This window comes from Cervus elaphus, chromosome X (assembly GCF_910594005.1).
Source record: "Cervus elaphus chromosome X, mCerEla1.1, whole genome shotgun sequence".
Classification (NCBI taxonomy): domain Eukaryota; kingdom Metazoa; phylum Chordata; class Mammalia; order Artiodactyla; family Cervidae; genus Cervus; species Cervus elaphus.
Window position 1 is genome coordinate 33,717,843 of NC_057848.1, and position 27,507 is coordinate 33,745,349.

General features: G+C 40.7%; 1 protein-coding gene across 8 annotated transcripts in view; it reads right to left on the bottom strand.

The window, feature by feature from the left end:
- CHRDL1 (chordin like 1) overlaps positions 1-27,507 on the bottom strand; it is a 127,757-nt gene that overhangs the window by 18,712 nt on the left and 81,538 nt on the right. For all 8 annotated transcript variants that reach the window (XM_043896706.1, XM_043896704.1, XM_043896703.1 and 5 more), the window contains exon 7: positions 6,670-6,737. In XM_043896706.1, the coding sequence (XP_043752641.1) occupies positions 6,670-6,737 (68 nt within the window). The remainder of the gene's footprint in view (positions 1-6,669; positions 6,738-27,507) is intronic.

A 27,507-nucleotide genomic window follows, 5' to 3' on the forward strand; every position in this document is an offset into this window, starting at 1 on the left:
GTGAGGGTGTAGAAGTCTTTCAGGGATTTTTTTTTTAAGTATGGGGGAAAAAAATCAAAACTGTGTTTCAAAACACTGAGTCCTGATAATATGTAGGGTGAACTGGATAGGAGGAAGAGGCAGGAGGCAACTCTCATCTGGATAAGAGGTACTGACACGCAGGAAGATGCAGGCAATGAGATGAGGTCACAGAGCAGGGCGCAGATACCCCAGACGTTTTATGGACAGAAGCATTGATTATGGAGGATGATACTAGAATGTCAGCTCCAAAGGCGAAGACTGCTGTATCCACTGCTGTATGTCCAGTGCCTTAAAATAGTCTCCAGCCTCTAGAAGGTGCTCATCAAAGCCTTGTTGAATGGATCAAGGAAAGCCGCAGTCCCTCACAAAAGCTTAGAGTCTTGTAGTACAGATGACTCCATCATTGCTCTTTCAGCAAGGGTTCAAGACACACGATGAGTCCATATTCTGCTATGCACCCCTCATCCAGGAGATGAAGTAGAATAGGGGTAGAGGAGAATGGAATGGACAGAGATTGCAACCTTAAGGCTTAAAACCAAATAATAGTGTGTTTTAGGGGTAATTGTCAGGGGTAAGAGAAGGGGGATCCCCTGAAAGAACCAGGCAATTAAATGACAGAAATAGCAGGGGACATTGAGATGGCAGTTATGGGGTCCCCTGACCCCACCATCACATAAAACATTTCTTATAGTTATGCTCCATAGATACATGGGAATTATTATTACTCTCCTGGTTAGGGGGTGGGAAGGCCTTGGTGGAAGAAGGAGAGAGTGAACAGGAGCTGGAGTAGGAGAAAGAGAACATTAATCCTATATCCAAGAAGAGCCCATGCTGGTACATTGCTATAAAAACTCACACAATAAGAATTTGCATCAATTTATTATCATGCACACAGACAGTATTCTCAGTGCAAATATTTTTCATTCCCACAATGGCTCATATGTCTTTTTCTGCCACAATCAACTCACATTCCACAAAGGCCATTACAGACTGTTCTGTCCTTTCTAGAGTTTGGTAAAGTTTTGCCAAAGGAATACTGTTGCCAAAGAGAGGACAGTTTGGCTGGTGGGTGTCCTATTGATGCTGAAAGGAGGGGGTTCAACGGGGCTAGAATTTGAAAGAGAAGATTGCTGACCCAGGATAAGCTGCAAGTACAAGGAGTTCTCTGATTCATGCGGGCAAACACAAAATGAAAAGCTCGGTACCAGGGACTCAGAGCCTGGACATATGATAAGGGTAGAAAAATGATTCACAACACACACACACACACACAAACCTCAGGGGTTTTGATCAGAGGCCAGCCCAGCCCTCTCCAAACCTCATCTCATTTAAGACTTGTTATACAGACAGAGAAACTGAGGCCAAGAAGAAGAGGGACTTAATTTGGGGCGAGAGTGAAGGCAGAGTTTTGGGAGACGGCAGAAGAGTGAGAGAGCGGGGCAGGAGAGAGGAAGGCTAACAGGAGGAGGACGTGAGGGAGATCATATCTGGTTAAGCTCAGGAGTCCACAAATATTTGCTTAAAAGCTGCTGCAAAGAAAAATTCTCTCCTATATAGAAGTCTGCTACAGCGTTCACAACCACACACACCACTGGTCTCCACTTTGGCTGCACAGAGAATCACCTGGGGAGCTGGAAAAATACTGATCCCACCCCCAAGGGATTCTGATTGAATTGGTCTGGGGTAAGGCCTGAGCAACGGAGATTTTTAGACACTCCTCAGGGAACCATAATGTGAAGCCCAGGTTGAGAATCACTGACACAAAGGATCTCCTGTTTTGGCCCCAGGGTAGGGGTGGTGATGTGTGATTTTGATTTAGGAGTAATGGCTCTTTAAGAGTTGTTCCCTGAACAAACGAAAGAGGCTTACCAGAGGCCTGTCTGACCTCAGAACTTACCAGGAAGGAGAAAGAGGCATTAACACCTTGGAGTTGTAAGTGAAATTGGAGCTTATCTTTAAAACCAGCCTTGAATAATAGGCTGCTTGAGGAAGCAGGTCAAAACCAGTTAGGTAGAAACGATCACATAGCGAGGCTTTGTTTTCTTCTGCTCAATATTTTGGTATTATTTGATTTACTGACTTGCAGGACTGACAAATATCTTGGGCTTCTGAGCTGGCTGTTACACAGTTCTTTCCGGGTGTTAGAAAATCCCCTGCCATGGTAGAAGCTACCCGGGAATTTCTTCTTGGCTTGTTCCAATGTCTAAGATATATGGGCTTTTTTTGGCAGAGACAGGAAAATATGAAAGTGTAGAAATGGCCTTGGAAGTGCCTTCGTGTTTCTGTGTCTGTGCTACAGTTTTGCAAGCGCACTCACTGTGTGTGCTAAAGAATCCGCCTGCAGGTTCGATCCCTGGGTCGGGAAGATCCCCTGGAGGAGGAAATGGCAACCCACTCTGGGGGTATTCTTGCCTGGGAAATTCCATGGACAGAGGAGCCTGGCAGGCTACAGTCCATGGAACCACAAAGAGTCAGACATGACTGAGGACGCATGCACACAGTGCATGCATCATTGGGGAAACTGGGTCAAGTGTACACACCACCTCTCTTGTGTTATCTCTTACGGTTGCAAGTGAGCCTACACAGAAGAAAAAGTTTAATCACAGAAGAAAAAGTTTAATTTGAAAAATGTTTCTGAATGTATTCTAATCCACATAGCCGTGAGACGTGACATCTTAGTCACGAGTAACCTAGTACTATCCCCGTCTGGGAGACACTTAGGCCAGTTTCCTATCCAGAGCACTGGTCTGACAATGTGAATGAGACACGGATTTTTACGTGCTTCACATTGTTTGTATGCCAAATTCTTTCACTTTTGGTAAGAACTGGTGATGGTAAATCTCTTGAGTAATCTATTGGGGGCAAAATCAGAGTTTGGCTGTTGTCCAAAACAAAATTATGCTTGCTTTCATGTTTTGGCTTTCCACACTATGGCTACTTCACATACCGCCCCCCTCCACACACACACATTTCCCCCGATGGAACAAGGACCAGTTTATATAAAGTTATGAGCTGGAAATCAAACGGAAACCATTTTAAGTTTTTACAAAGGAGTCATCACTGAATCGCAGGTTCTCCTACTTGTGCATTTTGTAAAACTTGGTAAACTGAGGGTTTTCAGCCCCCTTGGCAAAATAAACCAATCAGCTCTGTTTCTGTTGACCCAAGGTTGTGATGGTTTCCTGGGAACAGGAACAGTCTACTAAAGAGCACCATCTACTGAATCAGAAATGTGTTGTTGGGACTTCCCTGACAGTCCAGTGGTTAGGACTCCAAGCTTCCAATGCAAGGGGCATGGGTTCCATGCCTTGTCAGAGAACTAAGATCCTACAAGCCACATGGTGCAATGCCAAAAAAAAAAAAAAAAAACACAAAGAAGGAAATGTGTTGTTAGGGTTGACCTTCTTTCCCTCCCATGGGCCTGCAAAGGGTATTCAGAAGGGATTCTCTTACCTTCTAATAAGTTTGAAGAATTTCTCTCTGATTTGGGACAAGCTCCTATGAATCAACATTAAGGAATGGTCCGCCCTCCACCTTTACAACATACACACATACATTTCACTCCACCTTCCATGCCCATTCATTCAACACATATTTATTGGGTGCCTACTATGTGCCAGGTACATACTTTTCTGTTACTACAGATGCTATTTATTATTTAAATCATATCCCACAGTATCTATCCCTTGTAGAACAAAGGAAAATATTTATTTATAATAAAGTGGAACCATCTGGACATTCTGGCCTACAAGGCCCAAATATTTGTTTCTAAAGATAGGTCTTGATCTCCTTTGAAAATTTATACCTCTTTCAAGGTCCTGCCTTCTATATCTGACCTTTTTTTGCTATGGGAAGTATCAGATTAAGTCCAGTCCTGTGACTAGCAGTTTAAGAAGAACAATGAAATGAGGCTGAAATACAATGATGGAGATGGGGTTAGCCTGTGATGAAGTCAAGAAGAAATGAAAATTAATGGCATTACCAGCAAGACCACCGAGTGGGCCACAGTGCTTAGTGTTGGGGGCTAAGGCACCCAGCTTAAGGTGACTGAGACCTAAATTTGGCTTAGAATGGCATCTGGATGGCAGTGACTAACTTGCTAACTGCTAAGTCACTTCAGTCGTGTCCGACTCTGTGCGACCCCATCCCTGGGATTTTCCAGGCAAGAACACTGGAGTGGGTTGCCATTTCCTTCTCCAATGCATGAAAGTGAAAAGTCAAAGTGAAGTCGCTCAGCCATGTCCGACTCTTCGCAACCCCATGGACTGCAGCCTACCAGGCTCCTCTGTCCATGGGATTTTCCAGGCAAGAGTACTGGAGTGGGGTGCCATTGCCTTCTTAGCCACTCTCAATTTCATACCATGATAAAAAAAAAATTGGGGCTGAGAAAAAGGTGAAATTCATAACACAGAACAGGGAGACTGATATCCTCTCCTATCAGGATCTGGAAGGAATCTCACTTAGTATAAAGCTGGTATATCGCTGGATGGAGAAAATCCTTCCTTGGGATCTATAACTGGAAAGCCCACTCTCTCTTGCAGGAGGGCTGTTTTTTTTTTTTTTTTTTGAGACATCCAGAGTATTATTCTCCACCCCACCCACAAATCCTTCTCTACTCATTTGGAAACAGGAATGTCTTGAGAAGACTATGAGTAGGCAATAAAACAAATGCAAATCCTTTAATCTCACTGCTGAGGGCGTTGGCAAGCTGGGGACATGAAGTCAGAAGTGGCACATGTGATGGCCTTAGCCATACTGAGATGTTGGTACTCATTATTTTATTAGGTCCTGGATCAACACCTTCTCCACACCCTCACGATTCTTGGGCCTGACCTATAATTCCTTACCTTATATCCAATGTCTGTTGAGAACTAATTCCTAAAGTTTTCAAAATCATTTAAATTTATTACAAAACTAATTCATGCTCATTGAAATATATCAAACAATACAGAAGATACAACACAAAGGTGGCGCTAGTGTTAAAGAACCCACCTGTCAATGAAGGAGACCTAAAAGGCACTGGTTCAATCCCTGAGTTGGAAAAAGCCCCTGGAGGAGGGCATGGCAACCCACTCCAGTATCCTTGCCTCGAGAATCCCAAGGACAGAGGAGCCTGACAGGCTATAGTCCATGGGGTCTCAAAGAGCTGGACACAACTGAAATGACTGAGCACAGAGCACGCACGCACCTTTCCTCCTGCCCACTTGCACCCCTTTGAGAGTATCAGTCTTAACACCTTGGTATATGACCTTCTAGATCTTTTAATATGCATTTACATATATGCACAGACAACTTTTACAGAAGTAAATGACAGTATACATTGTATCCTGCATGTTGTTTGTTTACAGACTATATCTTGGCGCTCCCTCCACTTTACTGCATTTTGATGTTCAGTACCACATTCTTTTTAACAACTGTATGATGTCCCATAGGTTGGGTTTATTTAACCAAGACTCTAGAGATAGCCTGTAGGTTGTCTCCTTTTGTCTTGCTTTTATGAAAATAATTCTACATTGACTGCTCTGTTTACTTCTATTGTGGGCTTCCCAGGTGGCGCTAGCAGTAAAGAATCCGCCTGCCAATGCAGAAGACACAAGAGATGTGGGTTTGATCACTGGGTCAGGAAGATCCCCTGGAGGAGGATATGGCAACCCACTCCAGTATTCTTTCCTGGGAAATCCCATGAACAGAGGAGCCTGGTGGGCTACAGTCCATGGGGCCACAAAGAGTCAGATACAACTGAAGCGACTGAGTACACACACTTCTATTGTACAAGGGTATGAGGAATAGCCATTTATGTGCAATGAATGCCTTTGTTCATTTTGTACTTTTTGGACATTTTTTACTAAATTAAAGATTCTTTAAATTCTATAATGTTTTACCATTTTAAAAAGTTGCACACTCACGATTTCATACAATCCCATATGGACTCTATATATAAAGTCTCAAAATATGATAGATCATTTGAACTGGACCATCTCCTTTTCTGATTTTTAGAGAATTGGAGTGTCACTGTACTTAAACATATATTTATTGGAGGGTTTCTTTCTTGTTAATTATTTCAAAATAAAAAGGAATAAGAGATGCTACGACTATACATAGAGAGAGATGACCACTCCTAAGAGTTATTCTGAGATTAGCACCAAGAGGGGAAATCAGAAGATGCTGCAGGTAGAGGAAGGGAATCTGGCTGCTACCCTCCCTCTCTTCCAGCTTTATGACTGAGAGCCTACGACTTAGGGAAGGGTTTATATGAACATGTCCAAGGTACCTATGCCCAAAGGATGGGCTGACCTACCTTGCAATCCCACAGAAGGTCTTCACTGTTAAGCTAGGGTAGTGATTTGCCTTCCTTACAGAAGATTTGGCAAGTCATCCCGAAAGGATGACTTCTAATTTAGATGAAGGGTGCCTAAGGGCTGGGCTATGATTTCTTTGTATTCATGTCCTGGCCTTGGTTACCAATTACACAATGCACTTAAATGGTTCCAGGTTGGTGATGATGGCATTCAAATTTCCAAGGACAGGGATGAAAAATGGTGTTAGAGATAGGCCCTTTTATGGAATTGCTGGGACAGCAGCCACGGAGGGAGGGCAGTCTGGCCTGATGCTGTGAAGTCTTGAATTATTTGAGCTATTCACACTTACTGCTTCTCTGTTGGCAGGCTGCCTGAAGATATCACCATCAGAATGTTCCCACGACAATTCTCCATCCCCTGTTTATTAAAAAGAAATAAAGAATCATATATACATAGAAGGGAAAAATATTATCCTTGTGACCCAGTAACCCTTTGGGTTCTATGATCCCAAAGTTCTTTAGACATTGTAGCCATCATGGCTGTTTTTCAAACAGCAACGCTGAAAGACTTCTGCCCGGGTGTGCCTCACTTTTCAAGACAACTTCAAAGAAAGTTGCCACTTTCTAAAATAGACCATCCAGCAATATTACACAGAATTTGGAAAATGAAAGGAAAATCATCACTTTCCACTGTAATATAGCCATCATTGTCACTTCTGCTTATTTTATTCCGAAGACAGTTAAGTATTTTACAGGTCATATTCAACTTATGTTTAAACTACTCTTAAAGAATGAGAGTTTTGTGAATTTGGTCTGTCATGATTTGTTAAATTCACCATTATGTCTCTGAGACGGTATAACTTGATCTGAAAGTTAACGTAAAACTTGTTGTGGTTGGAGTGTTTACACAATCCATATCTTCTATTTTTGCCTGAGACACCTTTCCCTGGGTCTCCACGACCCAAGTTTTGAACAGTGAACCCCTATCATTTTAGTTCATTCTAGACTAATTGCTTTTAGGATAAAGATTCTACTTTCAGCCTTGAGAAAGGCAAATGCACAACAGATATGGATATTCCTCAGCTGATTAAATATAAAAAATAAGAGAATAATCTCCAAAAATATTGCCTTGTGTTATTTATGTCCAAGTAAGCAGATGGGAAGAGCTTAGTCTTAGAGATATTTGCATCACTCTAAATGAGTACTATTTGTGTGTGTGTGTGTGTGTGAGAGAGAGAGAGAGACAGAGAGACAGAGAGAGTGTGTGTGTACCTGGCTGAAAATAAACCCAAAATCTATTCAATCATATATCTCATGGGATAACAAGGAATACAAAAGTATACAAACATTAAAAATTTTCTATTCTAATTAATCTCCCAAGCTTTCAAAACCTAACTCTAATGAGTAACATGTTACTGGTTCAAGTATTTTTACTGGTTTAGGGCTGGAAAAAGACCTCAAAATTCATTTGATACCAATATTATCATTAAACAGCAACATAAAACAAAGCATGGCTTTAACCCTCCATGATTCAAAGATCATCTCTTGGAAAAAAATTATGAATGTTGAAGACTTAACTGTGATTTCTAGGTTTATCTTCCTAAAACACCACTTTGACTATATAATGGTATCATTTTCTGATCAAAAAAATATCCTCAGTAGGTTCCCATGTAAGACTCTCTATAATCACCCCCACCTCATCTTTACTGAGCACCTACCTCCTATCCAACTATCTTATCTACTCTACAATGAAATCCCTTTGACCTCCTTACTCTTCAGTGAACCTGTGGCTCCCATTCTTGCCTCCATGGTTCTGCTCATATTCTTCTTCTGAAATTACCTTCCCATCTCCCACACCTCAGAACTCCTGTATGACTATGAAAAACATTCAGTTTTTCCTCTTCTGCAAAGCCTTCTTCAAGTACTCTTACATATTTCTTATTGCCTAAAGGACTTAGGTCCTTATAGTCAAAACTGTGGTTTTTCTAGTAGTTATGTAGAGATGTGAGAGTTGGACAATAAAGAAGACTGAGTGCCAAAGAATTGGTATTTTTGAATTGCGATGCTGGAGAAGCCTCTTGAGAGTCCCTTGGACTGCAAGGAGATCCAAATCAGTCAATCCTAAAGTTAGTCAACCCTGCATATTCACTGGAAAGACTGATGCTACAGCTGAAGCTCCACTACTTTGGCCACCTGATGTGAAGTGCCGATTAATTGGAAAAGACCTTGATCCTGGGAAAGATTGATGGCAAAAGGAGTAGAGGGTGGCACAGGTTAGATAGCATTACCAACTCAATGGACATGAACTTGAGCAAACTCCAGGAGATAGTGGAGGACAGGGAAGTCTGGCATGCTGTAGTCCATGGGGTTGCAAAGAGTCGGACATGACTTAGCAACTGCACAATAAGGGACTTAGCCTTAGAGATGTATGGGACTTCATCTATTTTGAAATTTTGTCCAACAGTTCCATTTAACAGGTGGATAAACCAAGGCTCAGAGAGGGCAAGGAGCCATTCACTCACATAATCAGTCGACAAGAGCTAACACCCCGAATCCCAGATTTCCCTACTCCCAAATAAGTGTATTCATTCTATAAGGACCTGTCCTGTTTATTATTTGTGTTATTCATGGATGTATCACCATGATCTTATAACAGTACCTGATACATAATAGTCACTCAATAAATACTCATCAAATGATGGAATTAGGAGATCTTCTCTGACCACCTATCTAAAATTTCAAATACCCTCTGATACTTCTTACCCCCACCTTTGATTTTTCATTCTAAGACTCAAGAGTATCTTGTGGTATATTGTATTTTATTTCTTGTCTGCTTTCTCCCACTAAAATTCTCCTATGAGAACAAGGGTTTTTGTCAATCATGTTCCCTGATGTAACCAACTCCAGCACCTAGACCAGGGCTGGGCATGTAGTTAGTACTTACTCAATTTCTTGAATGAATGAATACTAAAACACTTTACAATATTTTCTGCTGTTAAATGTTTCCTGAGCCTGCCTCGTTTCCCTAAAGAGATCATGTCTTAGACCTCCCTCTGTGTTGCCTACATCACTGGTTCTCAAAGTGTGGTCTCCAGATCAGCAACATCAGCATAAATTGGGAACTTGTTAGAAATGCAATATTTTGGATCCCACCCCATGCCTAGTAAGTCAGAAGCTCTGGGGTGGGGGTCATTGATCTGGTACACATCAGATGCTCAGTTTATGCACTGAATTGAACTTCAGTAAAACATACAGAATTAAGTGCTTATCCAATAGCATACTTACCTCTTCCTGGTTATTCCATGTCTGAGTAAAAATGGCAGACAAAGACCACATGCAGACTCTTTGGAAACCATAATTAACCTTGTAAAAGTGAAGATGCTTTCACCTTTGTTTATATAAAAAAATAATGCCCAAGTCACAATGGCCATCATTAAAAAGTCTACAAATATTAAATGCTGGAGAGGATGTGGAGAAAAGGGAACCCTCTTATCCAGTTGATGGGAATGTAAATTGGTGCAGCCACTATAAAAACCAGTATGGAGGTTCCTCAAAAAACTAAAAATATAGTCACCATATGATCCAGCAATCTCACTCCTGGGCATTTACCTAGATAAAGCTATAATTTGAGAAGATACATGAAACCCTATGTTCATAGCAGCACTATTTACAACAGTCAAGACATGGAAACAACCTAAATGTCCATCGACAGATGAATGGATAAAGAAGATGAGGTACGTATATGCAATGGAATACTACTCAGTCATAAAATAAGAATGAACTCATGCCATTTGTGGTAACATGGATGGACCTAGAGATTATCACACTAAGCAAAATAAGTCAGAAAGAGGAAGACAGTTACCATACGGTATCACTGTCATGTGGAATCTAAAATGCAACACAAATGAACATATTTATGAAACAGAAATAGATTCACAGACAGGGAACAGACTTGTGGTTGCCAAAGCGGAGGGGGCTAGGGGACAGAGAGATTGGGATTTTGAGATTAGCAGATACAAACAGTATATATAGGATGGATAAACAACAAAGTTCTACTGTATAACATGGGGTACTATATCCAATACCCTAAGACAAACCATGAAAAGAATGTGAAAAGGAATATGTGCTGTGCTGTGCTTAGTTGCTCAGTCTTGTCCGACTCTTTGTGACTCTATGGACTGTAGCCTGCCAGACTCCTCTGCCCATGGGATTCTCCAGGCAAGAATACTGGAGTGGGTTCCTCTTCCAGTGGATCTTCCAAACCCAGGGATTGAATCCAGGTCTCCTGCACCGCAGGTGGATTCTTTACCATCTGAGCCACGACTATAACTGAATCACTTTGCTGTATAGCAGAAATTAACACAACATTGTAAATCAACTGTACTTCAATAACATTTTTAAAAAAGAAACAAGTAACTCCCCAAAGTCAGTTAACATATTTCAAATGCTTCTTGGGTAGAGAACTTGATACTAAGTCAGAAGGAGAAGGGAAATCAGGGCTGGACCCTTCCCTCAAGACATTTACAACCTGTTTGGAGGTGACAGGTAACCAATATGGAAATCAGATGAGCCTAAACACACAGAGTAACAGCTGGAAAGGCAAATGGAATATATATGCTTAGGAGATATCAACTGTGTGGAGTGAACAGTCAGATGTAACCATGGAAACCATCCCCAAAGAATTGTTAAGTCATGTTTTTAGAAGTAGATATTGCAGGGTATAAGGGCTTCCCTGATGGCTTAGAAGTAAAGAATCCGCCTGCAATGCATTGATCCCTGGGTCAGGAAGATCCCCTGGAGAAGGAAAGGGCAACTCACTCCAGTATTCTTAGCTGGGAAACCCCATGGACAGAGGAGTCTGGCAGGCTACAGTCCATGGGATCACAAAAGAGTCAGACCTGACTGAGCAACTAAACACAACAACTGCAGGTTATAAACAGTCACATGGGCAGAAGGGACCTGGCATTTGCAAAGGACTGGAGTTTTGGAAATAGAAAGTCACATAGTGGACACAGCAAGCAAGGTGTGGCTTGAGTGGAAGCTTCAGAAATGAAACAAGAGAAATGGGGCTGGTGGAGAGAAAGAAAAGGAGGGAGAAAGGGGGATGGGTTGTTGAGATAACAGGGTTGTAAATAATTCTCGTGAAACTTCGAAAAGAGACTAAAGAATTCACATTTGATCGTGTTATCAATTTTTAGGTAGAGGTGCCTATGGTAAAAGTAATATTTGTGGAAGCTTATCCCGGCAAGGGGGTGTTGACTGGTTGGGAAGCAATTAGAATCTGGGAGGCCAACCAGGAGACTGTTGTAGTAATATGTAATAGGCCATGAGAATTGAGAAAACAGCAAAGAAGGGGTGAATCATACTACTGCAGATAACATGTAAATGATAAGACCCTGAGGGAAGATTTGATAATGGAAGAGGAAGGCAAAGGAGAAAGTATAAAATGACTCTAGGGTTGCAAGTCAGGAGAGCTGGGGTATGACACTGCTCTTGACAGTGACTGAGTGGGGATGCACCTGGATTTACTTGTTACATTTTAGCTGGCAGTGGTGGGTCAAAGTTATGTCCTGAGCCAAATGAAAATATGGGACCAGAGAGAAGATTTGAAACCAGGAAAGATTTGCCAGCAAAATGGCAAAACAAAATGTAAATGCTATAGTAGGTGGTTTCAAGCCAAACTGAAGCAGCCAAGAGAACAAATTACAAAAGGAAAATGAGAGAGTAGCTCCCCTCATCATATGCCCTTTTTAAATGTAGATTTAATGATTGGTATTGACATGAAATGTTTATTCAGTATGACCTTCTAAGAAGTTCAAGTTATTACATTTAGACCCTAGAGTCTTAAAAAGGCTTTTAAAAAGTGTCTTTAAATACTTAATAGCCCAGACAGAATCTTAAAGCAATATAGAAGCATACAGTCCCTGTTAAATAAGCAGAGAGGCAAGATGGCAAAGTAATGAGACAAGTCAATTATCACGCAGACTATTTACGCTGTAATACAAGTTCAGATAAATGTGGCATAACCACCTAAGCATTTGCAGACAGTTATGTGTACCTAAAATTGAATGATTTCACTTCATTTAAAACTACTGGAGCCATTACTTGTGTGTGTGTGTGTGTGTGTGTGTGTGTGTGTGTGTGTGCATGTCTGTATTCTCAAGTAGGAACTACAAACTACTGGTATTTTTGTTGCCTGTGAGCTTTCAAAATCTTCAAAATGGCATTCTCTAAGCTAGAATGCTCTACTGTTGTTGCTATTTAGCTGCTCAGTCATGTCCGACTCTTTTGCAACCCCATGGACTGAAGCCCACCAGGCTCCTCTGTCCATGGGATTCTCCAGGTCAAGAATACTGGAGTGGGTTGCCATCCCTTTCTCCAAGCGATCTTCCTAACCCAGGAATCAACCCTCGTCTCCTACTTGGCAGGCGGATTCTTTACCACTGAGCTACTTGGGAAGCCCAGAATGTTCTATAAGTAGCCCCTAAAGGTTTCAACATTTTAATTATTCTACATATGAAACATAGCTAAATAGTTAAATTTGAATTATCTTCTTAGATGTTCACATCAGTGGTGTTTTAGATTGGGGTGGGGTCTATCTAGAGAGCTGAAAATAGGTTTGTCCATTTACAATCTTAAATGTTTCACCTTAGATGTATCTAAGAGACAAGGACGTAACAGAAAAAAGTAGGCACCAAAGCCCCCAAAAACCTATTTCTTTGCCTTTTTCCTTAATTCACCGGACAGATTATCTTGAGTGAGAGGAACCTTCTTTTTTCAGCCAAGGCTTTAAAAAAAAAAACCAAAAAAAAAAAAAAACCCAGTGATTCTAATGGAGACAGATGGATCCTAGTTAATTCCGAGAAGCACCAAGATGTAATTTTAACCAATTTTTAAAACCAAAATGAAAAACAACTCTAGTGTACTGTATGTCAAACAATATTCATTTAACCTTAAAAGCCACATGTGTTGTTTATTCAAACCTCAATTATACTCTGAGTGGTACCCTATGGGGATGGAATGGCTTGGCTTTCTGGTAATGAGAGAAATGGAGAACAAGCATTTGAAAAATGGTCAAGAGCTAGGCTAAAATTCAGACTGTTTATAACTCCCATTGCTCCTATTAATCTCTGATTGGCCAGAGCAGGTCACAGAAGTAAACCTTGTCTTCTCAAAAGGACTAAGTGTACAATGAGATTATGAGATACCCGTGAAGATAAACCTCAGACAGCAAAACTACGCCAGCATGTGGCCACTTCTGAACCACAGTCATCATAAATAGGGTGCCCATAGATTCTCATTTATCTGGGACAGCTCAGTTTTATATCTGTTTTGCTGGCAGGCATAATTGTCAAGATTGCTTCTTTCACTTTCAAAAGTTGTCTTGGTTTGGATGATAAATTCCATGGTTACTCTAATCATAAGGCAAATAGAAATTGTAAATGAATTTCCAAGACAAGGGGAAGTGATCTCCATGACAAGGAAAACTGATCTCTGTATTTTCTGAGGAACACGTTGAAATCAGCAGAATCAAGGCAAATAAGTAAGGGTTTTTGAGGAAAAGTGGGAGTGAGTAGAGGAAAAAAACTGATCATGAACTCTCCAGGTAACTATGTACCAGGTTCCCTAGTGGGCCACTTTATAGCCAGTGCTTAACACCCAAGCTGGAGATGAAAAAGAGAAAGGAAGCAGGTGACTTGGGGGCGTGGGGAGCTACTGCCAAATATCTAATTCTACAAATTTGTTGGCGAGGGAGCAAGTGTGCCCTAGTATCTCATAAGGTGGACAATCATTTATTAAAAAATTCTTAGTTTGTAATTAACAAACAATGGTGTGACAGTTTCAGGTGAACAGTGAAGGGGCTCAGCCATACGTATACATATATCCATTCTCCCCCAAACCCCATTCCCATCCAGGCTGAGACATAACATTGAGCAGAGTTCCCTGTGCTATAGAGTAGGTCCTTGTTGGTTATCCATTTTAAGTATAGCAGTGTGCACATGCCCATCCTAAACTCCCTAACCATCCCTTCCCCCTACCCTCCCCCACTGGGAAGCATAAGCTCATTTTTTAAGTGTATGAGTCTGTTTCTGTTTTGTAAATGAGTTCATTTGTATAATTTCTTTTTAGATTCCACATATGAGGGATGTCATATATCTGTCTTTCTTTGACTTACTTCACTCAGTATGACAATCTCTTTAAGTCCATCGATGTTGCATCAAATGGCATTATTTCATTCTTTGTAATGGCTGAGTAATATTCCACTGTATATGTACCACATCTTCTTTATCCATTACTCTTGGACAGTCTTTTTTTTTTTTTTTTAAGAAAATACCTTGCTGTCAAATAAAGCACTTAATTGTTTGAGCTGTCAATTTTAAGCTCTCAGCACTTTAAACAAAATACCTGCTAGAGAAATACTAAGACACAGACAAGGAGGGAACTCCTGCCACCAGTGGCAAGCCAAATCAGAAGGGGAGTACAAAAGTATTATCCAGAAAAATCAGAAATGTCTGTTTTTTTAAAAAAATGTATTGTGAGAATGTGCAAATGTTTGCAGGAAGGCATCATAAAAGAGGGAATAATGAAACTTAGTTAGACATGGCCCATGACCTACATTCTGCTCTTTCAATGGAGATGTGGTTAAACAGATCAATGTTTATGGTTAGAAATGGGGTCTTTACATCCCAGGGTAGTCTCAATGACTCTTCTGGAAGTGTTTGTATATCTGGCCCTCTGGAGCAGAGAAATCACAAAGTCTGCTCCTCCCAGTAGCCTCAGACTTAAGAGTCCCTGAAGTTGCTTCACACCCTCAACCTGAGAGGCAGCATAGTAATAATGGCAAAGAAAACTGCCTGGAGTCAGACCGCCTGGGTCCAAATCCTGACTCTGCCCCTTCTCACCTGTGTGACTTTGAGCACATGAATGAACCTATCTGTGCTTCAGTTTCCTTCTTTATAAAATGGAGACAATAATATCTACCCATATGGTTGTGAGGATGAAATGAATTAGTATATGCAAAGAGCTTAGGACAGTGCCTGGCACACTGTGTTATATGTGTTAGCTATTATTCACCCTCCCTCTTTTTCCTATCCTTTCCCTCCATTTCTTCTTTCTTCTTCTTAAGAGTAGCCCACAGGTGGGGAAAACCCAACTTAAGGAACCTTCACAATGGCTCAGAGGGTAAAGAATCCACCTGCGATGCAGGAGACACAGGAGATGTGGGTTTGATCCTTGGGCCAGGAAGATTCCCTGGAGGAAAGCATGGCTACCCACTCCAGTATTATTGCCTGGAGAATCCCATGGACAGAGGAGCCTGGCAGGCTACAGTCTATGCGGTCGCAAAGAGTCAGACACAACTGAGTGACTAAGCACACACACACAAGTGTGCAATGCGTTTAACAAAAGAAAGAACCTGTATTTTTAAAAAAATGAAGCCTAACAGAGAAAATTTATGTCCACACATAGAAAGGAAATCATTTCATTTCTAAAGCCAGGGTCCTGGAGATACCAAAACATAAAAATGGCTGCAGACAGATTCCTTCAGCTCATTCCTTCTAAACTAATGATTAGATTCTCTCATCATTATGCTAGTACCCTCTCCCATTTCATCTTTATTTAGAAAAGGAATCTGCATTTTAATTAAACCTCTTTTTCTCTCTTTGCTTAAAGTAATGCATGAGAGGACAGATAACTGCTCCTATGGGAGGCAGTGCAAATTACATAGTCATAAAGTTGAGTGGTAAAAATTCAAGTACCCAAATAGAGTCCTGTGCTACCATCTTCAAAAATGGAAAATAACAAGCAGGATGGAAGAAGGAAACTTAGTGATCTGCCACTGTTTACTGCCTGGTCAACCTGGAAATGAAAAGCAATCAGTTCAGGGTCCTTCTTCTTTCCATGAATACCACTTTGGCTTCCTGGCCCCATCCAAAGAGGACTGGACTATCTGGTGGGAGCAGAAGACGTGGGTCTGATTTTAATAGCCAAAGACAAGGAAAAAGTCGATGGAGTCATTCCAGCTTAAACCAACTGGATAATTATATCAAATGTTCACTTTGCCTGGGCCATGGAGACCCGGACTTTATAAATTCTTACAGTTACAGTGTAGGTAGTGTTCGAATATGATTCCTCTGCCTAACATCACTCTTCTTTCTGATGTTTCTTTTTCCTCTGTTTATACTGTCAGTTAACAAATCAGATTAACTTTCACAAACGTTGGCGTCTAAGTGTTCACAAAGTCTATTCTAATGAGAGTAATGGGCATACCCAGTGATGTGTTTCTGAGCAGTCATGGTATATCCCTTGAAGCAGTCAGAAGGACAAGGCTGAAAGAAGAGTGGCTTTAACCACCCATGAAGAAATAATTGCTCTGAAATGCTTCACTGGGAATTTCTTATTTTTATTGTAGAACCAGACTCATATACACATGAAAAACCCTCCAGCCCAGCAACAGGATGGGGCATTATTGACCTTGACAGGATACCCCAGATGGCCAATTAGGAATCATCACTATTAATTTGTTAAACTCAGTATGAAAGTCAGTGCTGTCCCATCCCACTGTCTGAGGACTTTCTGTCTAAAAGAAACATTCTAGACATAAAAGACATGCCAAGAAGGAACATGATGACCTCAGAGGACTAGGAGTCCTGGGACTGTCAGCAAGGATGTGAAGATGAATTCTGACCACAGGGAATGGAGACAGAACAGAAACCACCTAAAAGTTTTCCATGGAAGAAGAGAGCATCCAGTTGGTGTTGAGAAGAAGAGGAGCAGTAGACAAGGATAGAAAATCTCTAAGATAGTCCCATGTTCATGAACATGAATGATTCACTTTTGAAAAGGAATTGCTAGTGGTGGTCAAACTCTTCTACCGCTATGAAAAGATCGAGTGTTTCAATACATTTTGAAGCTTAGGCGAGAACATACAATCTCAAAAATTATTGAGTTATTTTTTATTTTTTTAAAGCAGTGTTTTGCATTAGCAATGTTTCCTTCCTACCATTATGACCAGGAGATGGGAGTGTTTCTGCAGAAAATGTGGGCAAAAACAAAATGGGAGCCTGACTGATATGTAAGGATCTATATTTAGAGTTGTTATTTCCTCTTGTTTCCTTTGATTTTGAAAACTTTGAAAGTTTTGGTAGATTTTTATGATGTTAAAAAAATGAAATAGTTCACATACCACTTCCCTCAAGATCTCTGGGTTCAGCAAAGATGGCGTCTGAGGTGTAATTTTGCTGCTTTTTGGAAATAGAAATCAAGAGTCTTAGGTAAAATGGCAGATGTCTTGAACACTGACAAATTGCTTTTAAACAATTGCTTCCAGTTTCAGTTACCATGAAGGAGTTAGCAAAAATATCTCAATTTCATAAAAAGAGATTCAATTTTCACCTGGGCTAACTGGAGATTTATTGGATAAATGAGCTTGGGTTGAGTAAGTTGTAAGGTCAGTCATTTCTCCTGCCTCCCTAGGCAGGACTACACTTTGAGTGCTTGCCAAAAGCTTTACATAACTGTGGCTCTCTTTCCTCTTAGCAAATCCATCACAAGTTATATGCTTAGTACTATGCTAGGGGCAAAAGACGAAGAAGATGGTCCTTTCCTCATAGAACTTCTCAGTTGAGGAGCCAAGACCCATAAAACAGTGAATGTAATAATGTGAAAATATCAAAGTGTTAGTCACTCAGTCGTGTCCAACTCTTTGGCGACTCCATAGACTATAGCCCACCAGGCTCCTCTGTCCACGGAATTCTCCAGCCAAGAATACTGGAGTGGGTTTCCATTTTATTCTCCAGGGAAACTTCCTGACCCAGGGATCAAACCTGGGTCTCCTGCTGCTGCTCCTACAACCTGACCAAGCCCTGGAAGTGGTCAAAGAAGGAGACCAATGAGGACTAGAATGATCAGGTAAGGCTATTTAAATGAGATGCATGAAGCACTATTTACTGAAGCCAGAACACAGAAGCAACCTAGATGTCTATCAACAGACAAATGAATAAAGATGTGGTACAGATTATACAATGGAATATTACTCAGCCATAAAAAGAAATGAATTTCAGTTAGTTCTAGTGAGATGGATGAACCTAGACCCTATTATACAGAGTGAAATAAGTTAGAAAGAGAAAAATAAATATCATATATTAATGCATATATATGGAATCTAGAAAAACAGTATTGATGCAGGGAAGGAATGGAGACACAGATGTACAGAACAGACTTGTGGACACAAGTCCCCCACACAAGAGGGGGAGGGAGAGAGTGGGATGAATGGATAAAGTAGAATCAACATATATACACTATCATATCATGTATAAAATGCAGAGCTGGTGAGAAGTTGTTGTATAACACAGGGAGCCCATCCTGGTGCTCTGTGATGACCTAGAGGGGTGGGGGGGAGGGGAGGGAAGCTCAAGAGAGAGGGGATATATGTATAATTATGGCCCGTTCACGTCGTTGTATGGCAGAAACTAACACAACATTGTAAAAATTAAAATAATAATAATAAAAGAGCTATAACTTCAGCTGGGGTCTTGAAAGATGGGCAGGATCCTAATTGATAAAAGAGGGGTGGGAAACTCTTCCAAGCTTGTGGGGAGTAAGAGTTAAGAGAGGCACATAACAGGAGGTAGGATCAAGATGACAGCAGAGGAAGATCCTGAACTTATCTCTCATGAGCATACCAAAACTTCAACTACTTACAGAGCAACCACCTCTGAGAGTGACCTGAAGACTAGCAGAAGATATTTTCCACAACTGAAGATATAAATAAGGAGCCATGATGAGACAGTTAAGGAGGTGGAGATTGACATCTAGTCAGGACCCACACTCCTGGCAAGGTGGGAGGGATATAAACATGACTGTCCTCCTTGAGGAGCGAGGGGTCCAAGTTCCACATTGGACCCCTCAGCCCAGGAGTTGTGCACCAGGAAGAAGAGCAAAACAGCTGATTTTGAAAACCAGTGGGGTTTACATTCAGGACAGCTGGGGGGCTGACAGTGTGTTCAAAAACTCATTCACTCTGAGTAGTAGCAGAGAGGCAGGAACTCATTCACTCTGAGTAGTAGCAGAGAGGCAGGAAGCAACTGGGACTCCACTGGGAACACAGATGCTGGTGGCAGCCATTTCTGTAAGCTCATTCTACTGTGCTGACACTGGCACTGGAAGGCACCATTCTGGAATCCTCCCTCTAGCCTATTACCACTGGGGACTGCCCAATCTACCAGGGTACCCATAGCAGTCGTGAGCCACCAGGTCCCACAACCAGCCATGCCTGGGGCCTGCCCTAACCACCAGTGTACCCATAGCATTAAACTCAAAATGTGTTAAATACTTAAATGTAAGACCTGATACCATAAAACTTTTAGAAGAAAACAGGCAGCATGCTGTTTGACATTAGTCTTAGCAGTATTTTTTGGATCAATCTTATTAGGCAAGAGGCTTCCTGGTGGCTCAGACAGTAAAGAATCTGCCTACAATGTGGGAGACCTGGGTTTAATCAACAAAAACCAAGGTAGATAAATGGAACCACACCAGATGAAAATGCTTTTGCATAGTGAAGGGAACCATCAACAAAAAGAAAAGGCACCTCCTGAATGGGAGAAGATCTTTGCAAATTATATATCTGCTAGGGGTTTAATATCCAAAATATATAAAGAACTCATATATCTCAATATCAAAAAATAATCTGATTAAGAAATGAGCAAGGGATCTGAATAGACATTTTTCCAAGGAAGACATACAGAAGGCCAATAGACACATGAAAAGATGCTCAGTATCACTAATCATTAGGGAAATTCAAATCAAACCACAATGAGAGATTACATTACATCTGTCAGACTGGCTATCATTAAAAAGACAAGAAACAGCAAATGTCAGCAAGGATGTGGAGAAAAGGAAATCCTTGTGCACTGTTAGTGTGAATGGAAATTGGTATAGCTGCTATGGAAAACAGGTTGGAGATTCCTCAAAAAATTAAAAATAGAGTTACCATACAATCCTGCAATTGCATGTCTGTGTATTTACCATAAGAAAATGAAAACCATTAATTAGACAAGATAACTCACCCTTAAGTTCATTGCAGCATTATTTACAATGGCAAGATATGGAAACAACTCAAATGTCCATTGACAGATGAAGAGGTAATGAAAACATGATATATATACACAATAGAATATTATTCAGCCATAAAAAGAATGAAATCTTTCCATTTTTTGTGACAACACAGATGGACCTTCAGGGTGTTGTACTAAGTGAAAAGAGCCAGACAGAGCCATACAAAGGCGGTATGATCTCTTCTATGTGAAATCTAAAACACAAGACAACAAAACAGAAGCTAACCCATACATACAGAGAACAAACTAGTGGTGACCAGGATGGAGAGGGGGTGGTGGGGTATGAGTGAAATAGGCAAAGGGAATGAAGGGGTACAAACTTTCAGTTACAGAATAAGTCACAGAGATATAATGTACCACATAGGGAATACAGTCAATAATATTGTAATAATTTTGCATGGTGATAGATGGTTACTATTTTGGTGATCAATGCATAATGTATATGAATGTTGAACACTTAGAAACAAATATAATATTGCATGTAAAACAGAGAGGCATATAACAGGGCTGAAGGTGGGGAGGACATGGCATATTATAAAAAGAGAAGTGCCAGTCTAGAGGAGAAAGTTTGTGTTGGTGCTGAAGAAATGAGGATGGGTAGTGAGTTAAGGAAGAGTCCGACTGTTTGACAGAGGACCTTTAAAAACAAGCTGCAGAACTTAGATTAGATAATATGGTAAGGAATTGTAAACATGGAACAACATAATCAAGTAGTTCCTTAAGAAGTGAAGTCTGAACTTGAGTATATGCAGCAGGTACAATGCAAGAAGGACAGTATAGATACTTCTATGAAATAGGGTAAATAGGGTGGCTGGTTTCATGGTGGGATCAGAAGTCACGGATTCTAGGAGGATAGGACTGCCTCCAGTTACACCCAGAACTTTTGAGTCAATTCTCCCAAACCCTGGGGTTACAGAGAGCGAAGAGGAATATGGTGTGAGTTGAGGCCAGAGAGATGGTCTTGAGTCTTCCTTCACCTCCCTGAGTAGATCAGCCTCTGTCAATTATTGGCTTTTATAACACCTTTCCTTCATAGCATGTGGCATGATTATGATTTCATATTTACTTGTCTCAATATTTGATACATGTCTATCTTCCTCATTAAATTCTACGAGGGCTGGTTCCATGCCTGTTTTGTTCACCATATCTCCAGTACCCACACAGTGCCAGGTACTTAGTGGTTGCAAAACAAATGTTTGTTGAATGAAAGAAGGTATATATTTATACTTGGGCTACTCTAAGCCTAGAAAGGGGCTTCCCAAGTGGTGCTAGTGGTAAAGAGCCCACCTGCCAGTGCAGGAGACATGAGACGTGGGTTTGATCCCTGGGTCCGGAAGATCCCCTTGGAGGAGGGCACAGCAATCCACTCCAGTATTCTTGCCTGGAGAAGCCCATGTACAGAGGAGCCTGGTGGGCTACAGTCCATAGGGTCACACAGAGTCAGGCAGGACTGAAGCGACTTAGCATGTATGCACGCAAGTGCTACATATGTACACCATCTACCAAATGTAGATGCCTCTCAAAATGCCAATAGCTTACCCCAAATATGTCTCCCTTGCTTAATGTCCAAGAACATAGCCTTCCCCTTTGCTTCGGCAAGATAGGCAGAAGACAGGAAGCAGAAATGATAAATGGTGGAAAGAAGCTGGGACTGGGTTTGGGTTTAAGGCCTGCCTACCCAGAATGTGGCCATGGTACAGTCTCTGCCGAGTCTTTTTTCCTGCTGATAAAGTTTCCCTTAAGGTTCCAGTGGCTGGGTGCACTATGCTTCCAGTTTAGATGAGGTTTGCTGAAGTGCCAGCAATGACACACCCTGCCAACACTCTCCTGACTGTCCTAGCCTCAAAGACAAGTCTAAACAACTGAGACTGGGGTTGAGATTCAATCCATGGCTAAGATTGCTGTCTGACCCAGGAAGAAAGGCACACATTAGTGTTTGGTGACAGTGCAGAGACTATTTCAATGGGGCCTTTTATATTAAGGTTTGCAAGTTCAGCGCTCAAAAGGTTATTTCTTCTGCAGTATTTTGCCTGCAATTAGGGCAGCCAGCATAGAAGAGAAATGTGTCTGGGTTCCCTGCTGAATGAGCAATATGCTTACACAAGGTATACCTTTGTAAAAACATCGTTTCAACAGAAAAAAAAATAACTAGGTGCTTCAAAAATTAGAACTTCAAAGGAGATTCAATCACATTACATACAACTGAAAGATGTAAAGACATTAAAGACAGAGAAAAAAGCATCAATTTTATGAAAGTGTAAGATTTACTCTTGAGAGGGGAAGATGAAAGAGAATGGTTTATTTAGGCTGGAGAAGAGATGGCAAAGAGAGAACTTCATGAATTGTCAAGTATGTGAAGGGGCAGTACACGATCAGTAACAACTAGCCTTTATCTGTTACTTCGGAGGACATAACAAAAAGAAAAGAAATTTAAATCATGACAAGAGAGCCATTGAGAAGATAGTTAGTCCCAGGATCTGTTGCCATGAGAAGGACTAGAAATAAACTTCTGTATATGTAAATTAAGGAAATAAAAAGGCAAGACTATCGGAGATAGCTAAGGTGCAATTCTACTTAACCCCAGGGTAATAAATATAGTCATAATGCACACATACATCACTTATTAACTTAATAACTCTTTACTGGACTTTCTCTTAGCCTTCTGTCATCTCAGTTAATTTTTACAACCTTTCTGTTGGTTGTAGGTATTATAATTAGCATTTACACAGCTGAGAGATTCAAGGTCCTGAATGGTTGTCTTGCCCAAGATAAAATTACTAGTTGACTGTAGCTCTGCCATGTCAAAACTATGTCCTCTGACTTCAGAGCCTATCTGCATTGTGCTCTATTGCCTCTTGGATGCAATAATACATCTTTTTGCACTTGCCTTTCTTTTATCAATTGTTCTTCAGTTTAGATTTCACATTATTTTCCCCAAACAAAAGCACCTTAGCCTAACAACTGGATTATAGCAATTAGCTGGTTATATTAGTAACCACGTGTACACCTCTGCTAAAAATGGACTCTCTTGGGTGTGCAGAAAAGGGAACCCTTGTATACTATGGATGAAAATGCAAACTGGTACAGCCACTAGGGAAAACATTAGGGAGGTTCCTTAAAAAAATCTAAAAGTAGAGCTGCCATATGATCCAGAAATTCCATTCCCAGGCATATATCCAGAAAAGAGAAAAACTCTAATTTGAAAAGATGCATACACCCCAACGTACATAGCAGCACTATTTATAATAGCCAAGACATGGAAGCAACCCAAGTGCCCACTGACAGATGATTGGTTTAAGAATATGTGATATATACACATATATATAATAGAATATTACTCAGCCATAAGAAAGAATAAAATATTGCTATTTGCAGCAATGTGGATGGACCTAGAGATTATCATACTAAGTGAAGTAAGTCCAACAAAGACAAATATTATATGGTATTATTTATACATGGAACCTAAAAAATAAAAATGAATCTATATACAAAACAGAAACAGACTCAAAAGCATAGAAAACAAACTTATAGTTACCAAAGGGGAAAAGCTTGGGGAAGGGATAAATTAAAGAGTATGGGATTAACAGATATAAACTAGTATACATAGAGTAGATAAGAAACAAGAATTTACTACATAGCATGGGAAACTATATTCAGTATCTTTAATAACAACCTATGATGGAAAATAATCTGAAAATTACATATATATACGTATAATTAACTGGATCATTTTATTGTACATCTGAAACTAATACTGTACATAAACCATACTTCAATTTTTAAAAATGGACTCTCTTCTCTTTGGAGTGGACTCAAGCTGGGATGAAGATGGGAAAGGAGGTAAGGAACAAAACAGTCTTTCCTGGCTGAAAGTTCATAGCTGTACTGAGGGACAGTACACACACTGTGAGAAACAGGTATGGAAAGATCAAGCACCTTATTGAAGCACAAATTAAATTAGGCTACAGCTAAATTCATGCTGACTTGTAAAGGCTGGTGCAAAGAGCATAGTAAAAAAGATGAGCCTGTATGGATACTAAGAATAAGGTCATTTCTTTCTAAGAGAAATATTAATTATAGTGTGCTAACGTAAGGTAGGGAATAAAAAAACAATATGAGGGATCAGCTAATTTCCTATTGACCATGAATGAATGTAAAGCCAGTAACATCACCATAGTCAGTCAGCAATTCAGAGGAAGAAAAAACAAAAACAATATCTCATTTTTGTTGTTGCTGTTTAGTTGCTACGTCATGTCTGACTCTTTGCGACCCCATGTACTGTAGCCCACCAGGCTCCTCTGTCTATGGGATTTCCCAGGCAAGAATACTGGAGTGGGTTGCCATTTCCTTTTCCAGGGGATCTTCCCAACCCAGGGATCGAACCTGCATCTCCTGCATTGACAGACAGATACTTTACCACTGAGCCACCAGGGAAGACCAACATCTTATTTTAGTAGCATCTAATTCCAACCATGATTAACTTTCTGGCAATATTTCCAAGTTAGTGTGTCTTCATTCAAACAACACCTACTCTGTGCCTAGTGCAGTGGGGGAAAAAAGATGAGCCCAAAATAGTTACTGCCTTGAGGAACACATATTGGTAGGAATGATAAGTCATGGGCACATATAATAAAAGACAAAAGGTGCTAAGGTGATAAATGCTACTGGAGAAGCACAGGTGAGGTCCTGAAAAGTCCTAGAGAGGAGGGAGTTTAGTCCTAATCTACAGGATTAAAAAAAAAAAATCATGGAGGAGGTAGCGTTCGAGCCAGCCTCTGAAGGAGAAGCAGGATTTAGGGGTGGAGAAACTGGAATGAAGGTGGGAAGGCAAAGAAGAGAGAAAGACCCTCCCACTAGTATTTATCCAAATCAAAACCACAGTGAAGTATCACCTCACATGTGTCAGAATGGCCATCATCAAAAAGGTCTAATAAATGTTGGAGAGGGTGCAGAGAAAAGGGAATGCCTCTACACTGTTGATGGGAATGTAAACTGGTACAGCCACTGGGAAGAACAGTATGAAGGTTCCTTAAAAAACTAGAAATAGAGTTACCATATGATCCAGCAATCCTACTCCTGGGCATATATCCAGAAAAGAGAAAAACTCTATTTCAAAAAGATATATGCACCCCAATGTTCATAGCAGCACTGTTTATAATAGCCAAGACATGGAAGCAATCCAAAAATCCATCAATTGAGGAATGGATAAAGAAGATGTGGGACAGATATACAATGGAATATTAGTCATAAAAAAGAGTGAAATAATGCCATTGCCAGCAACATTGATGGACCTAGAGATTATCCTCTATGAGTGAAGTAACTCAGACAGAGAAAGACAAATATGATATCGCCTACATGCATAATCTAAAAAAATGATACAAATGAACTATTTACAAAACAGAAACAAACTCAGAGAACAAACTTGTGGTTACTGGGGTTGGGGGGAGGATGGGGGAATGAATAGATTAGAAGTTTTTGACTGACATGTACACACTGCTATATTTAAAATGGATAACCAAAAGGACTACTGCATAGCACAGGGAACTCTGCTCAATACTCCATAATGACCTAAATGGGAAAAGAATTTGAAAAAGAATAGATACATGTATAACTTAATCTCTTTGCTGTATACCTGAAACTAACACAACACTGTTAATCAACTCTACCCCAATATAAAATAAAAAATTAAACAAAACAAAATAAACAAAAAAGACAAATGTGACCTGAGGACTACCTATGTTAGCATATGAGGAGGCTGCATTTGAGCTAGGGCTTCAGGAGTAGGCAGGATTTTCACAGGTGAAATCAGAGGGAAAGGATTTTCTAGAGACAGGAAACATTCTCTCCTTTCAAGTCTTACTGTACATGTTGTATAGATATAACTAAGGGAGCCATTTTGTCTACTTTTCTTCCCAGCCTTATCGTGAAATGGCTGCTGCTCATTCACCCCAAACTGGCTTACCATATGGCTGGGATTAGATGCTCTGACCAATCAGAGACTGACAGTGGTTACTCTTCTGTTGGTTTACTAAGGTTTCAAACTTTTAAGATGCTCAATTTAAGTGCGCCAAATTCAGATGTAAAACCACCATTTCAGGCCACCCCCAGTCATCCATATTATTGTAGGGATGGTTTCTCAAAGCAAAAGTCTATGGGCCACCTGCATCAGAATGGATGATGAGGCCAGTTTAAAAGCACATCCCAGGGCTCCTCCCCAAGGCCACCGAAACAGAATCTCTGTGATTGTGGTCCAGGGAGGTGAATTTCAACAACTTCTCCGGTAATTCTAAGCACACTAAAGTTCGAAAGATATTGAGGGGCTGAGGAGAGAGCAAAGGCACAAAAATGAGAGAACAGAAGAACAATGTGGGGAGAACCCGAGGTGCAAGAATGCAAGCATGTGGACCTATAAAGGTAACTCAGAAGACCTTCACTGTCAGAGTCAGGGGTGGACACATTCTGCAGGCACCAGGGAGCCATTCCTTTCAGTGGCAGAGTGGGGTGGTTAGGAGCCTAGAGTCCGGAGCCAGACTTCCACGATTCAGATCTTAGCTCTTTGACTCACTAGCTATATAACCTTGAACAAGGATCTTAACCTCTTTCTGCCTCAGTTTCATCATCTGTAAAATGATGTTAATAATCATACCCCGCCATGGGGTTGTCATGAGATTAAATGAGTTCATATCTGTAAAGTGCATAGAACTGTGACTGGCATAGAGTAAGTACAATGTGTGTCAGCATAAAGACTTCTGAGTAGGGATGTAGCATAGTTAAGGCTATCTCTTTGAAAGATTAAGCTGGCAGTAATGTATGGAAAGGCTTCCCTGATAGCTCAGCTGGTAAAGAATCCTCCTGCAATGCAGGAGACCCCGGTTCAATTCCTGGGTCGGGACGATCCACTGGAGAAGGGATAGGCTACCCACTCCAGTATTCTTGGGCTACCCTGGTGGCTCAGCTGGTAAAGAATCCACCTGCAATACAGGAGACCTAGGTTCAATCCCTGGTTTGGGAAGATCCCATGGAGAAGGGAAAGGCTACTCACTCCAGTATTCTGGGCTGGAGAATTCCATGGAC